General features: G+C 40.9%; 1 protein-coding gene across 2 annotated transcripts in view; it reads right to left on the bottom strand.

Moving 5' to 3' along the window:
- adamtsl7 (ADAMTS-like 7) overlaps positions 1 to 14,987 on the bottom strand; it is a 454,799-nt gene that overhangs the window by 351,265 nt on the left and 88,547 nt on the right. For both annotated transcript variants that reach the window (XM_072583993.1, XM_072583994.1), the window contains exon 6: positions 6,997 to 7,099. In XM_072583993.1, the coding sequence (XP_072440094.1) occupies positions 6,997 to 7,099 (103 nt within the window). The remainder of the gene's footprint in view (positions 1 to 6,996; positions 7,100 to 14,987) is intronic.

Raw genomic sequence — 14,987 nt, 5'->3', positions numbered from 1 at the left:
TTTGTGTACAGTTTGGTCGCACTGTTCATCAGTGCCATCTCCCTGCTAAAGCAGGTAACGATGTTGCTGGAGGGAACCAACTCATAAATGACACTGTGCTTATAAACAGCCAGCTCATTCCATTGTTAAAAAGTATGGCAGTTTTCATGGCTAGGTATTTGGTTTTCTGATTCTGAGACATGCCCATAGGTACACATTCAGACCCATTAATAGATGGCAATGTTCAACATTAATTATCAAGGTTCATTGATCGTGGCTGTATGGATGGAAGCCAGATTGACAGATATGTGACCTGTCTGTGGTTGCTGGACACATCCACAAATTGGTAGCAAGGTGTAAGTTAGCATTATGGTTTTATGGATAGGTGGTTGCAGACCAATGAGAGCATTATCGAATACGACTCGGATGGCAAAATTTTGAATGACTTCAAGTTTAGAGAGTGGTGGAAGTAGCAGGTGAATTAGTAGGGCAATGGAATATTCAAGCAGGCCATCTTACATATTTTTATAAACACTGGTGCTTGAAAGGTCTGGTCCTGGCAGAGGTCAGAGTTACAGGTAAGAATGAAAGCTCCATGTTCAAGGAGGAAAAAAGACTTATATTTATATAGTGCCTTTCTTAATCACTGGAAATTTTAAAGCACTTCTCAGCCGTAAAAGTACTTTGAAGTATACTCATGTTATAATATAGGAAATGCAGTGATCAGTTTTAACCAATTGAGCACTGACAGTGTAGAATATTTCCGAACTCTGGGTCACCAAGTAGAACAATTAAATGCCAGTTTGCACGCAGCAAACTTCCTCCAAAATGGCAATGTGATAATGATCAGATCATTTGATTTGTAATGTTGCTGACGCGATAAATATTGACCAGGATACTAGTGATAACTGCCTTGCTCTTCTTCGTAACAACATCATGGGATCTTTTGCATCCACCTGTGGGACAGTTAGGGTCTCAATTTAACATCTCATTCAAAACTTGTACCAGCAGTGTAGTACTCCCTCAGAACTTAAACATTGCTAAAATTGATGCTTTTTGTCTTACACTCATAAGGCCTGAAATACAAGGGAACCAACTTTAGAGCAAATTACTGTCCAATCAGCATCTGTTTCTCATGCTGCAAAAATCTTTCTTTTATTTTCTAAAGTTAGTTTTTGCATTTTACTCATGATGAGTGCAAGACAAAAAGCATTAACTTCATGTCTGTTATTAATAATGCTTAAATACAACCAAACATTTATTGGCCTCAGTGCTACACTGGAACTTTAGCTACAACTTTGCACCCAAGCCCCAAGTGGGATTTGAACCCAGTACCTCATGACTCAAGAGTTAAGCGTACTACCAACTGAACTACACCGAACACAGCACAGCTATACTTTGCACACTATTCATCACACTGCCATGGGATTCTTAAGAAGCCATTCAATAACTGGGTGGGCCACTTAATGCCTCCCCAACCCTCAGACCCACCCAATCCTGCTGGATTTTATGAGTCTTCCTATTTGCGAACCCACCAACATAGATGCATAAAATCCAGTTCACTCAACCATTCAGCATATTGTGTTTCTTGACCAATATACCATTCATCTGGCTAGAGAAAGTTATGGTTCAATGTCACAGTTAATAATCCATTCAATGTCTTCCCTTGACGCTGTGTGAATGGTCATGCTGGCACCAGGAAATGAATCTCTCAAAGCAGGGATTTAGTATGTCATTGACAGGATCTGACCAGAACAGACACATTCACAGTTAGGCTCTTCCTCATGTTCCTAAATCTCCCTTGGTCGCCCAAGTTTTGGACGGCTGTCTTCATGGAAGATTGAAACCTGGGAGTTTGGCAGGTGTGCGAGTTATCGGGTTGGGCTAGTGATGTTTGTCGTAAAAGAGAAGAGGGGAGTGCGGGCAGATGCACCATGGTAAGGTGTTGTCAGCTCAGAGAGTGTAGAGTATGTTACAATTAGTGCTACAGCATTTTAAATAGATGCAAAGGTTCTTTTGGAGATCAATGTCATTGGGAGTTCTTCATTAGGTGTCAGCACACATATTCTTTAAATAGGATGGCTCTCTTATCAGGTGGCTCACTTTGTGATGTCCCAGGAAACTATTAAAGATGTGATGGACTCAGCATTGTTAATACAATCCTCATGGCTCTCTTAAGGTGACTATCATAGAGTCAGAGAGATGTACAGCATGGAAACAGACTCTTCGGTCCAACCTGTCGAAGCCGACCAGATATCTCAACCCAATCTAGTCCCACTTGCCAGCACTCGGCCCATATCCCTCCAAACCCTTCCTACTCATGTACCCATCCAAATGTTGCAATTGTACCAGCCTCCAACACATCCTCTGGCAGCTCATTCCATACACGTACTACCCTCTGCGTGAAAAGGTTGCCCCTTAGGTCTCTTTTATATCTTTCCCCTCTCACCCTAAACCTATGCCCTCTAGTTCTGGACTCCCAGATCCCAGGGAAAAGACTTTGTCTATTTATCCTATCCATGATTTGGAGATGCCAATGTTGGACTGGGGTGTACAAAGTTAAAAATCACACAACACCAGGTTATTGTCCAACAGGTTTAATTGGAAGCACACTAGCTTTCGGAGCGACGCTCCTTCATCAGGTGATTGTGGAGGGCTCGATTGTAACACAGAATTTATAGCAAAAATTTGCAGTGTGATGTAACTGAAATTATACATTGAAAAATTGATTGTCTGTTTAGCCTTTCATCTGTTAGAATACAGTGATAGTTTCACTTCTTTCATGTGTAAATCACAAAACCCTTTTTTTGTTAAAAAGTTGCATTCTCAGGTTAGCTGTTTAAAATGGTGATAGCTACACCTTCAAACATATGGTCCAGCTATCACCATTGTTAACAGCTAACCCAAAAATGCAACTTTTAAAAAAAAAAGGGTTTGTGATTTACACATGAAAGAAGTGAAACTACCATTGTAGTCTAACAGATGAAAGGCTTAACAGACAATCAATTTTTCAATGTATAATTTCAGTTACATCACACTGCAAATTTTTGCTGTAAATTCTGTGTTAGGATTGAGCCCTCCATTATCACCTGATGAAGAAGCGTCGCTCCGAAAACTAGTGTGCTTCCAATTATACCTGTTGGACTATAACCTGGTGTTGTGTGATTTTTAACTTTATCCTATCCATGCCCCTCATAATTTTGTAAACCTCTATAAGGTCACCCCTCAGCCTCCGATGCTCCAGGGAAAACAGCCCCAGCCTGTTTAGCCTCTCCCTATAGCTCAAATCCTCCAACCCTGGCAATATCCTTGTAAATCTTTTCTGAACCCTTTCAAGTTTCACAACATCTTTCCGATAGGAAGGAGACCAGAATTGCATGCAATATTCCAACTGTGGCCTAACCAATGTCCTGTATAGCCGCAACATGACCTCCCAACTCCTGTACTCAATACTCTGGCCAATAAAGGAAAGCATACCAAACGCCTTCTTCACTATCCAATCTACCTGCGACTCCACTTTTAAGGAGCTATGAACCTGCACTCCAAGATCTCTTTGTTCAGCAACACTCCCTAGGACCTTACCATTAAGTGTATAAGTCCTGCTAAGATTTGCTTTCCCAAAATGCAGCACCTCGCATTTATCTAAATTAAACTCCATCTGCCACTTCTCAGCCTATTGGCCCATCTGGTCAAGATCCTGTTGTAATCGGAGGTAACCCTCTTCGCTGTCCACTACACCTCCAATTTTGGTGTCATCTGCAAACTTACTAACTATACCTCTTATGCTCACATCCAAATCATTTATGTACCGATCCTTGTGGCACTCCACTGGTCACAGGCCTCCAGTCTGAAAAACAACCCTCCACCACCCCTTCTGTCTTCTACCTTTGAGCCAGTTTGCTATCCAAATGGCTAGTTCTCCCTTTGTTCCATGAGATCTAACCTTGCTAATCAGTCTCCCATGGGGAACCTTGTCGAACGCCTTACTGAAGTCCATATAGATCACATCTACTGCTCTGCCCTCATCAATCTTCTTTGTTACTTCTTCAAAAAACTCAATCAAGTTTATGAGACATGATTTCCCATGCACAAAGCCATGTTGACCATCCCTAATCAGTCTTTGCCTTTCCAAATATATGTACATCCTGTCCCTCAGGATTCCCTCCAACAACTTTCCCACCACCGAGGTCAGGCTCACCGGTCTATAGTTCCCTTACTTGTCTTTACTGCCCTTCTTAAACAGTGGCACCACGTTTGCCAATCTCCAGTCTTCCAGCACCTCACCTGTGACCATCGATGATATAAATATCTCAGCAAGAGGCCCAGCAATCACTTCTCTAGCTTCCCATAGAGATCTCGGGTACACCTGATCAGGTTCTGGGGATTTATCCACCTTTAACCGTTTCAAGACATCTGGCACCTCCTCCTCTGTAATCTGGACATTTTGCAATCATTGGTGGATTCTGTGCCAGGTGAAGCGCCAGCACTCTGTTGTTGGGTAGACCAATGCAAATCAGTTGGATTTACTGCCCCAAGTGATACCATCAGCGTTCATATGTGATACACTCTTGCCTCCTCTTGGTTATCAAGATGGTGTTGGCAGGTCAATGTGAGATGGTATACTGCCCTACAGAGCAAAACATGTACAATTCTCAGTTGTTATGGATTTGTTTTTAGGGTTTCAATTTTTTAAAATTTTAATTCCAGTTTTGAGCTCAGATTCCACCATTTGCCATGGCAGGATTCCCCAGAACATTACCTGGGTCTCAATTAACAGTCCAGCAATAATCCTACTAGGCCGTCGCTTCCCTATCATTTGTTCATATCAATATTGGTATTGGGTCATCGGTGATTCCTGGGACACAGAAATGCACATGAAGTTCTTTGCTGGCCGTCAGAATTTCAGGTAGATGGCTTGCACAGAAGTCTTGGTCAATGTCTCCATATTCTGAAGTAGGTTTCTGGAGAACATAGATCTTCAGTGAGATGAGTGTTTTTGTTCTCTATCCTGAAGCTCTTTAGCCTGAAAAGTCAGCGGCAAACTATCAGCATATGCTTCTTGGACTGAGCTGACAGCAAGGCAGAGCGCGTGCCAAAATCTGGTGAACCACAAACTTGTTGAGTCTGTTTCCTCTGGACCATGTCCGAAGTAATCCTTAGAGTCATCTACTTTTCTTCACATTAATAAAATTGACATTTTCTTTTCAATATTTTCAACTGCTTTTACGTTAAAGGACTACTGCATGGATAGAAAACATCCAACACAAATTCTTGATGTTTAGTTGTGTCTATCTCCAGTCCAGTGAGGTGGATTAAGTTAGTCCTACCTCTCCATTAACAATACTGTCTGACTGACTGCCAGGTGGACTTCAAGTGACACCTATAATAACTCTACCTCTAATATGCTGTATTCTGTATCACTAAGGAAAAATTGTCTGACCTGTTCTTGGCAGTTGGGAACACAAAGCTTATCTAAGTGATGCACTATGTGAAGAACTGAATACACATACACACAACACTTAATTCTAGAATAGCAAATACCAGCGTGTGCCTGTGTGGTTTAAGGAAAGCACATCTGGGTCTGTGATAACCTTTGATCTGGAAACAGTGCAGAAAAGGAAAAAAGAATTTCCTTGAAATATTTGTAGAATCTGTAATTGGTTTTAATGATGTTTGAAAACAACTTCAAACAGTTCTTATTACTTGTAAAGGACCTGATTGCGATTTTCTTGTATATTTCTTCCTAAGAACTATTGGCTGATGTGATGTGGCAAAGCATGCTAAAATATGGTCATGTGTGCAGACAAAAAAAAGAGAACTACAATCAGAGGAGCTGGACAGTGAAGGCCCAGACGCAGACACACAAAGTTAAACCAGAGAGTGACAGAAGCAGAAGCTTTTTTTGTGTGAAGAAGCAAAACATTCTCAGGCATTGGTCAGGTCATTTTGTAAATTTGGCAGAAAAGGCAACAGGAGTTCTTGGGGGCAATGCATGAGCTGGTTATAAATGTCCAAAGCCTGGTGAGCTATGTCAATAGTTTGATGATGGTAAAGAGTTGGGAGCTTTCTCAAAAGTGGCCACACCATGGACCAGGGTCTTAAAGGCTGGTCGACTGAAAATCAAATTTGGAAAGCAACACCATCAGGATTGTCATGAAGCAAAGGATAAAAAAAAAAGCTTAACAGAATTGTGCTTTGCTGATGAGAAATTTGAAGGTAAGTGTAGTTGTTAGAAAGGAGTTACAACCTAGCCTGTATCAGCAAAGAACAGCATGTTATGGCACTGTGGAGTTAAACGTTGCCACATGGTTGTAGTTCTGAAACATGCATCATTGTCATACTGATTATTTGAAGTAAAACTGACCTTTTCATTTGAAGCATTAGTTGTATGGTAATTGATTCAGATTCCTGTCAAAGTTAACACGACAAAAAAAATGGAACCTTATTGGCAATTTCTCCATTTGGGGCTCATTTAATAAATTTGAATACTTTGGATTATGGTTCCTTCACAGGGATCAAAGGTATAACAATATGTTAAAAATGCAATAAATGTTCCCAAGAATAGACCAGTGCACAAAGCTATAGCAAGACAGAGGAAGTACCAGGTATCAACAATAAAACCTAAATTGACGAAAGATGTGCACAGCACTCCCTATGAGACAGAAAGCTGAACCATGCTGGCTCTTTGTTGAGAGAGGTAAAAAGGAATCCCTATTACAAACACTGGAAGTAATAAATGTATTGTAGTGCAGTGTTAGCACTCCTGCCTCTCGACTAGAAGATCTGGGCTCATGTCTCACAAACAGGTGTACAATAGTACATTGGAACAGGTTAATGAAAAATACCTTTCAAGCCTTGCTCAATAAACATGGCATCAGAAATTTGGAACAAAATGTGTGGATTTTTGCACGCAATGTATGCAGATGTTGATCAAGTTCTGGTAAAGAAGTAGTTACAGATTATCGACAGAAAAACAATTTTTTTGTTCTGAGAAGTGGTAACTGGAGATGTACTCACCATCAGTAAAAGGCTCCCACTCATAATGCTTCCCTGTAAAGGCTCTGTTATTATAAGCAGCACATTGAACTTCCCGAAAGTCTCGACTCCCATGGGGGCAGGGCTGTCACAGACAAGACACTAAAATTCAGAGTTAAAGTTTACAGAGCTTGCATATAGTAGGTGCTGTTAGACACATCATTTTTGGACAAAACATGATTTGACTTCTTTGAAGGTACACTCAAAATAACAAGAAATAATTTGAGTGAGTGGCATTAGGCAGCACAAATAGTGAAAAAAAATGGGTTACAATATAACCAAGCATACTTTTCTGCATTGAGTAATGAAGCGTAAAATCTATTTTTAGCAAGGACCACCAGGCTTATTTTGTTCTGGACTCAATTTAAAAAGTTGGGAGGGCAGCAAAGACAGTTTGGTTAAAGAAATAGCCTTTTACCTTGCAAATAGGCGTATTATTCCACTTGAACAGCTGCTAATTTGGGCAAATGAGCCCACACTCTCAGCAGGCAACTTTGCTAGATGAGGTTAACAGTAGAGCTGTAGCAAAGATTCCCTGAGCCACACTTAAGTGAATAGGGCTCTGTGTGGGGTTACTGAATAAACCACAACTGTTATGGTGCAAACAATACTGCACTGTTGCAAAACTAGATTTTTAGAATTTATAGACCTAATTATATTTTATGTTATGACAAACATCATCCTGTTATACAATCAAGTTTTAACAATGTACAGTATTTCACTCCCAGTAAAGGAAAACAGGACAATACTGCAGACCAACATTTTTTGAATCAACTTGCACTTGCATATTGTTCAAACCCCAGTACCCACGGGTTAAATTAATTCCTTTTGAAGTTCAGTCGCTGTTGTAATGCAAATGTTAGAAAATTTGCACGTAGCAATGTCACAAATAGCAATGACACAAATAACCAGCAATTCTGGTTAGTAATGGCATTTGGTTGAGGGAGAAATATTGCCCATGATACCTGAAGAATTCCCTTCTCTTAAAACATAGGCCTACGAATTGTTTTTAAACACCTATAGGATCAGGCCTTTAGGTCTTTAGCAGCATCCTCCGACCCTCCATCACCTTTCTCTGAGAAGATGTATTTGCTTGGGTGAACATAACATCATTGACAACGGTTATCATCTTCAGTAACCTGCAAGAACCCAGTTATTTAGGAGTTGAGGATAGCAGCGTAATGACTACAGCTCCAATGGTTGGGGCTCTCTCTCGTCATGCTGCAATAAATGATACAATTGCCTCTAGTCTGTGAAGACAATTCTCTTCAGATTGTCCCAGAGCAGCCCTTGACTATGTAAACGTGGCTCTGTAGCAAATGACATATGCAGCCAAACTATCTATGACAAGTTAAAGGATTCCTACAGTGCAGGAAGAGGCCATTTGGCCCATCAAGTCTACACTGATCCTCTCAACAAGAGCAAGCATCTCCGCAACTCAGCATCTCCCATGGCTAATCCACCTAACCTGCACATTTTTTGGACTGGGGAAGGAAACCAGTGTACCTAGAGGATGCCCAAACAGACAGTTGCCTGAGGTTGGAGTTGAACCCAGGACCCCAGCAGTACTAACCACTGAGCCACTTGAGAAGGGCTTTTCCTTCAAAAGATTTTCAAAGCTATTATTATGAGGCAAAGGAGTGACAATAGAAGAGTACCTTTCAGGAAAGTAATTGCAGAGATATCATCAAATCATGTCTCTATCTCCGGGAAACCCGTGCAGAGACAAGTACTAAATACGATAATCATTTGACAACTTTGGTTGCCATGGTCAAAAATGAAAAGGAAAGAAAAGAAGAAAAGTTATAGAAGGGAAAGAGAGCACTTTTCATCAGCTTTCCAGCCAATGGTGTGTTTAAAATTTATAGTCACACTTTAACAAAGGAACTAGTTTAAGCAATTATTACCTGAAATTTCATAACAACACTTGCCTTTAAAGCCTATATTTCAGGACAGTCAGAGTAAAAGAGTTGTGCACAATTCAGGAAATTAGATTAAATTGGATTGATATTCGTATGTTAGATTAGATTAGATTAGATTAGATTAGATTACTTACAGTGTGGAAACAGGCCCTTCGGCCCAACAAGTCCACACCGCCCCGCCGAAGCGCAACCCACCCATACCCCTACATTTACCCCTTACATAACACTACGGGCAATTTAGCATGGCCAATTCACCTGACCTGCACATCTTTGGACTGTGGGAGGAAACCGGAGCACCCGGAGGAAACCCACGCAGACACGGGGAGAACGTGCAAACTCCACACAGTCAGTCGCCTGAGGTGGGAATTGAACCCAGGTCTCTGGCGCTGTGAGGCAGCAGTGCTAACCACTGTGCCACCATGCCGCCCTTATCTCATTGACTTTTTCAAATTGGCTCTCTCACAGCTTGGCAGAGCTGAACTGAGGCACTTGCTAAAGAATTAGGTGCTACATGAATACGCCAGGGAGCTCTCAAAACTTTCACAGCATTGATTAGATGTGAAAATGCATTTTCAGTTCTGCCTTTTGTAACAGTGTGACTTCAAGGAGACAGTAAGGATATCATTATTCAGCAGTCTGCTTTCTACCTCATTGCTTGTCTGTTAAGCCACTAATACTCCATGAGAAACATTGTGGGTAATTGCTGGAATTAATGTAATGGGTTGAATCAACCTTGAATGTTTATAACTTCTGTTTATGTTTATGAGCTTTTAGAGCTTTTGAAATGGATGCTGTGAGAATTATTTTAATAAAACGCATCCAATTGGAAAATGACAGAATTGCAGGAGCCACACATTTTCTAGTCTACCTAATTTTACCTCCAATTTACTGTCATACAGATTTGCCATGCATTGACGGAAATGCCTCTGGAGGAAATGCCCACTCTCCCAGCTACCAGAAAGCAAACTTTAATTCAGAAAATTTACATTTCTACATGCAGAAACTAAGCACTTTAGAGTCATAGAGTCACAGAGATGTACCATGTAAACAGACACTTCGGTCCAACCCATCCATGCCGACCAGATATCCCAACCCAATCTAGTCCCACCTGCCAGCACCCGGCCCATATCCCTCCAAACACTTCCTATTAATATACCCATATAAATGCCTCTTAAATGTTGCAATTGTACCAGCCTCCACCACATCCTCCAGCAGCTCATTCCATACATGTACCATCCTCTGTGTGAAAAGGTTGCCCCTTAGGTCTCTTTTATATCTTTCCCCTCTCACCCTGAACCTTTGCCCTCTCATTCTGGACTCCCCCAACTCAGGAAAAGGACTTTGCCTATTTACCCTATCCATGCCCCTCAAAATTTTGTAAACCTCTATAAGGTCACCCCTCAGGCTCCAACGCTCCAGGGAAAACAGCCCCAGCCTGTTTAGCCTCTCCCTATAGCTCAAATCCTCCAACCCTTGCAACATCCTTGTAAATCTTTTCTGAACCCTTTCAAGTTTCACAACATCTTTCCGATAGGAAGGAGACAAGAATTGCGTGCAATATTCCAAAAGTGGCCTAACCAATGTCCTGTACAGCCGCAACATGACCTCCCAACTCCTGTACTCAGCACCCTGACCAATAAAGGAAAGCATACCAAACGCCTTCTTCACTATCCAATCTACCTGCAACTCCACTTTCAAGGAGCTATGAACCTGTACTCCAAGGTCTCTTTGTTCAACAACACTCCCTTGGACCTTACCATTAAGTGTATAAGTCCTGAAAATGTGCTGCTGGAAAAGCCCAGCAGGTCAGGCAGCATCCAAGGAGCAGGAGAATCGACATTTCGGGCATGAGCCCTTCTTCAGGAATGAAAGAGAGCACTTTTCATAAGCTTTCCAGCCAATGGTGTGTTTAAAATTTATAGTCACACTTCAACAAAGGAACTAGTTTGAGCAATTATTACCTGAAATTTCTAACAACACTTGCCTTTAAAGCCTATATTTCAGGACAGTCAGAGTAAAAGAGTGGTGCACAGGAATTTCATTCCTGAAGAAGGGCTCATGCACAAAACGTCGATTCTCCTGCTCCTTGGATGCTGCCTGACCTGTTGCGCTTTTCCAGCAACACATTTTCAGCTCTGATCTCCAGCAACTGCTGTCCTCACTTTCTCCTCAAAGTGTATAAGTCCTGTTAAGATTTGCTTTCCCAAAATGCAGCACCTCGCATTTATCTGAATTAAACTCCATCTGCCACTTCTCAGCCTATTGGCCCATTTGGTCAAGATCCTGTTGCAATCTTAGGTAACCCTCTTCTCTGTCCACTACACCTCCAATTTTGGTGTCATCTGCAAACTTACTAATTGTACCTTTTATGCTCACATCCAAATCATTTATGTAAATGATAAAAAGTAGAGGGCCCAGCACCAATCCTTGTGGCACTCCACTGGTCACAGGCCTCCAGTCTGAAAAACAACTCTCCACCACCCCCCTCTGTCTTCTACCTTTGAGCCATGTCTGTATCCAAATGGCTAGTTCTCCCAGTATTCCATGAGATCTAACCTTGCTAATCAGTCTCCCATGGGGAACCTTGTCAAATGCCTTACTGAAGTCCATATACATTACATCTACTGCTCTACCCTCATCAATCTTCTCTGTTACTTCCTCAAAAAACTCAATCAAGTTTGGGAGACATAATTTCCCACGCACAAAGCCATGTTGACTATCCCTAATCAGTCCGTGCCTTTCCAAATACATGTACATCCTGTCCCTCAGGATTCCCTCCAACAATTTGCCCACCACTGATGTCAGGCTCACTGGTCTATAGATCCCTGGTTTGTCCTTACCACCCTTCTTAAACAGTGCACCACGTTAGCCAACCTCTAGTCTTCCGGCATCTCACCTATGACTATCAACGACACAAATATCTCAGCAAGAGGCCCAGAAATCACTTCTCTAGCTTCCTACAGAGCTCTAGGATACACCTGATCATGTCCTGGGGATTTATCCACCTTTACCCATTTCTAGACATCCAGCACTTCCTCTTTTGTAATATGGGCATTTTGCAAGATGTCACCATCTATTTCCCTACAGACTGTTTCTTCCATATCCTTTTCCACAGTAATACTGTTGCAAAATTCTCATTTAGTATCTGCCCCATTTTCTGCGTCTCAGTCACCTGTCCAGCCTTATTTCCCAAGAGTAGGTCAAGTTTTGCACCTTCTCTAGTAGGTACATCCACATACTGAATCAGAAAGTTGTCTTGTACACACTTAACAAATTCCTCTCCATCTAAACCCTTAACACTATGGTAATTTATTGAATGAATAAAAATATGTCCAGAAGGAACAGAGTTTCTAAATATTCAAGACAATCATGAGGTGAGGGGTGACAGTGGTGGAGTGTAAACACAGTGGGAAAGGTGCTAGCATTATCCCTTTTCCCTTGATTGGTTTGAAGGGCCTATTTGGTTTGCAATAGTTGAGGAACGGCTGCTAGTGAGTTTTAACTATAGAGGCTCTTGTATTATCAAGATGTACCTATTACACAATAACAATTAGGTATTAGTTACATTAGTCGGTTGTATATTCCTACTAATACCACTGGGAGACACAAATGGAATATCTGTTCCCTTCCAGCCCCACAGCTATTCTCCTGTCTTTCCCATCGAAGACTATATGCCATTACCAAAGCTTAATGCAGTCTTCAACATTAAATTATGCAACAAAATATCAATGACTTAAAAAGTACATTGTAATGTTGACTCTCAATTCAGCCACACATTGTGTTAATTGTTTAGTAATTGAGGACATTAACTAGACATTTACTTGTTCTTCTCTCAAAGGGAGCAGATTGAAACTACACTTACTGGGTTTTGTTCAGTTTGAAGGTGTCTGTTTGTAATGGGAGACTCTGTAAATTAAAGCTGACAATTTTCTAAGAGACAATTATCTCTACTTCTATTCTGGCAATCTGGAATACATCGCACTGCTACCTTTCTACAGATCATTTTCCCCTAGTAAACAGAAAATACATGCCACAGCTTATATTCCTGTCATTAGAACATTGAAACCTGATTTCCTGAGATCCTTCGTATGATTTTCCAGTTAGCACTTTCTACCTCTCTGTAAATTGATAGTTAATCCTCTGATTTATGACTTTACGGGCACTGCAAGCTTCAAGTACCATATGAGAGTTGCCAGGTAACCTCAGAGACCAATAATGAACTGGTCATGGTAGACATTATAACCACATTTCTGTACACATTCAAATTTATTGAGGGCTCTTTAGAGGCATAATACAATGGATCTGGGAACATGAAGCTAATTAACACCATGGTTGAAACTAGGGATGAAGATGGGGGAGGAGTGGGGTGAAGGTTTTAAAAGCACACTGTTGGGAATGAGGGTTATGTGAATAAGTTGGTGAACTTGTGTCATTCTCCTTAGAACGCTAATACTGGAAAGCAGGTTTGATGGAAGTGTTCAAAACCACAACGGGAATGTACTGAGTAGAGGAGGAAAATATTCTTACTTGTGGAAGTGAAACAAAGGACACCAAAATAAAGGCAAATAGGAAAACAACTAATGATACTTTGAGGAAATCAGTCTTTAAACAAGCAAGTGGTTAGGATCTGACAATTATCTAAGAGACAAGGACGAGTTGGACCGAAGGATCTGTTTCCATGCTGTACATCTCTATGACTCTATTCTGGCAATCTGGAACACCTCACGCTGCTACTTTTCTACAGATCATTTTCCCCTGATGTACAGAAAATACACACCACAGCTTATATTCCTGTCATTAGAACATTGAAACCTGATTTCCTATGATCCTTTGCACAATTTTCCAGCTGACACTTTTTACCTCGCTGTAAATTGATAGTTAATTGTGCCCGAGACTATGTTGGAGGTAAACTAAATTGTGGCTTTCAAAATGGAATTGGCTAAGCGTCAGAGGATGAAAGGTTGTAGGGTTAAAGAGAGAGGGTTAGGGTCTGTTTCCATGCTGTGTGACTATGAATCTATAAGTCAACGCTGTTTCACAGTGATTTTTCACTATCCTCTACGCTGCATTTAAATGGCATTTGACTTCAATCTTAACACTATTGCCTTTTGAGTCAGCAAATGGTGCATTCACTCTAGGACTCAAGCTCATATCCAGGCTGATGCTTCAGTGCAGGATTGAGGGCTGCGTTGTCATCTCTTGAATGAGACAAAAAAAATCATGATTTTATCTGCTTGCTGAGGTGAATGTAAAAATAAATCCAATGGCAGTCTCCTTTTGCAGCTTCACCAAAAGATGATCAAATTTGCTCCACATAGGACCTTACTGTTGGAGTTTCTCTGCTCTGCTCATAATTCATCCTGAGGTCATATTTTATTTAATTCAGAATTTCCAAATTATTCTGGGCTGTAGAAATTATGGCTTAATTGAAATTTTAAAAGTAACTGAATGAACTCTGACGAGTACTACCTAGTTTCACTTGAATAATCAGAATAAGTTACTTATGAAGTGGACTGATAATAGAATACAGCGCCATTACCTCAGATACTAGATAGATGTCATTAATGGAGTAGCTGCATCAATTAGTTGAATTGATTAATAATGGTGGGGATGCAGAGGAGTAAATAATTTCAGACACATGACTGTGTGGAATTCCTATAAACCAAGAAAGAACAGATTGTATGGGATCGGTATGTTGGGAGAAGTTATATAGATTATGCAAGAATGAAGATTAGGTCAGAATAAAAACTTTTTAAAATTTGCTAATCTCTTGCTTAAAACAGATGCTGCACCTGAACAACAGTGAGAACATAGAGAATATGAGGTTGTGGAATTTATCAGCAATGTTTAGTTCTCCAAAGGAGCTGAGCTTCTAAGAGGGATACTTTTGGTTTATATGGAGTACAACCTTAGAGAAATGTCCCACCACCTCTGTATTGAATTACACATTTTATTTATCCTCCATCACAGTTCTGCATTTCTCTTCAATGGCAACCTTTGATGTACTCTCCACCATAGCCGTATTTTCCCTGTATCAGACCCCTTCATTTC

This window comes from Chiloscyllium punctatum, chromosome 14 (assembly GCF_047496795.1).
Source record: "Chiloscyllium punctatum isolate Juve2018m chromosome 14, sChiPun1.3, whole genome shotgun sequence".
Lineage (NCBI taxonomy): Eukaryota > Metazoa > Chordata > Chondrichthyes > Orectolobiformes > Hemiscylliidae > Chiloscyllium > Chiloscyllium punctatum.
The sequence above is the reverse complement of the archived record's forward strand: the minus strand, read 5'-3'. Positions and strand labels throughout refer to the sequence as shown.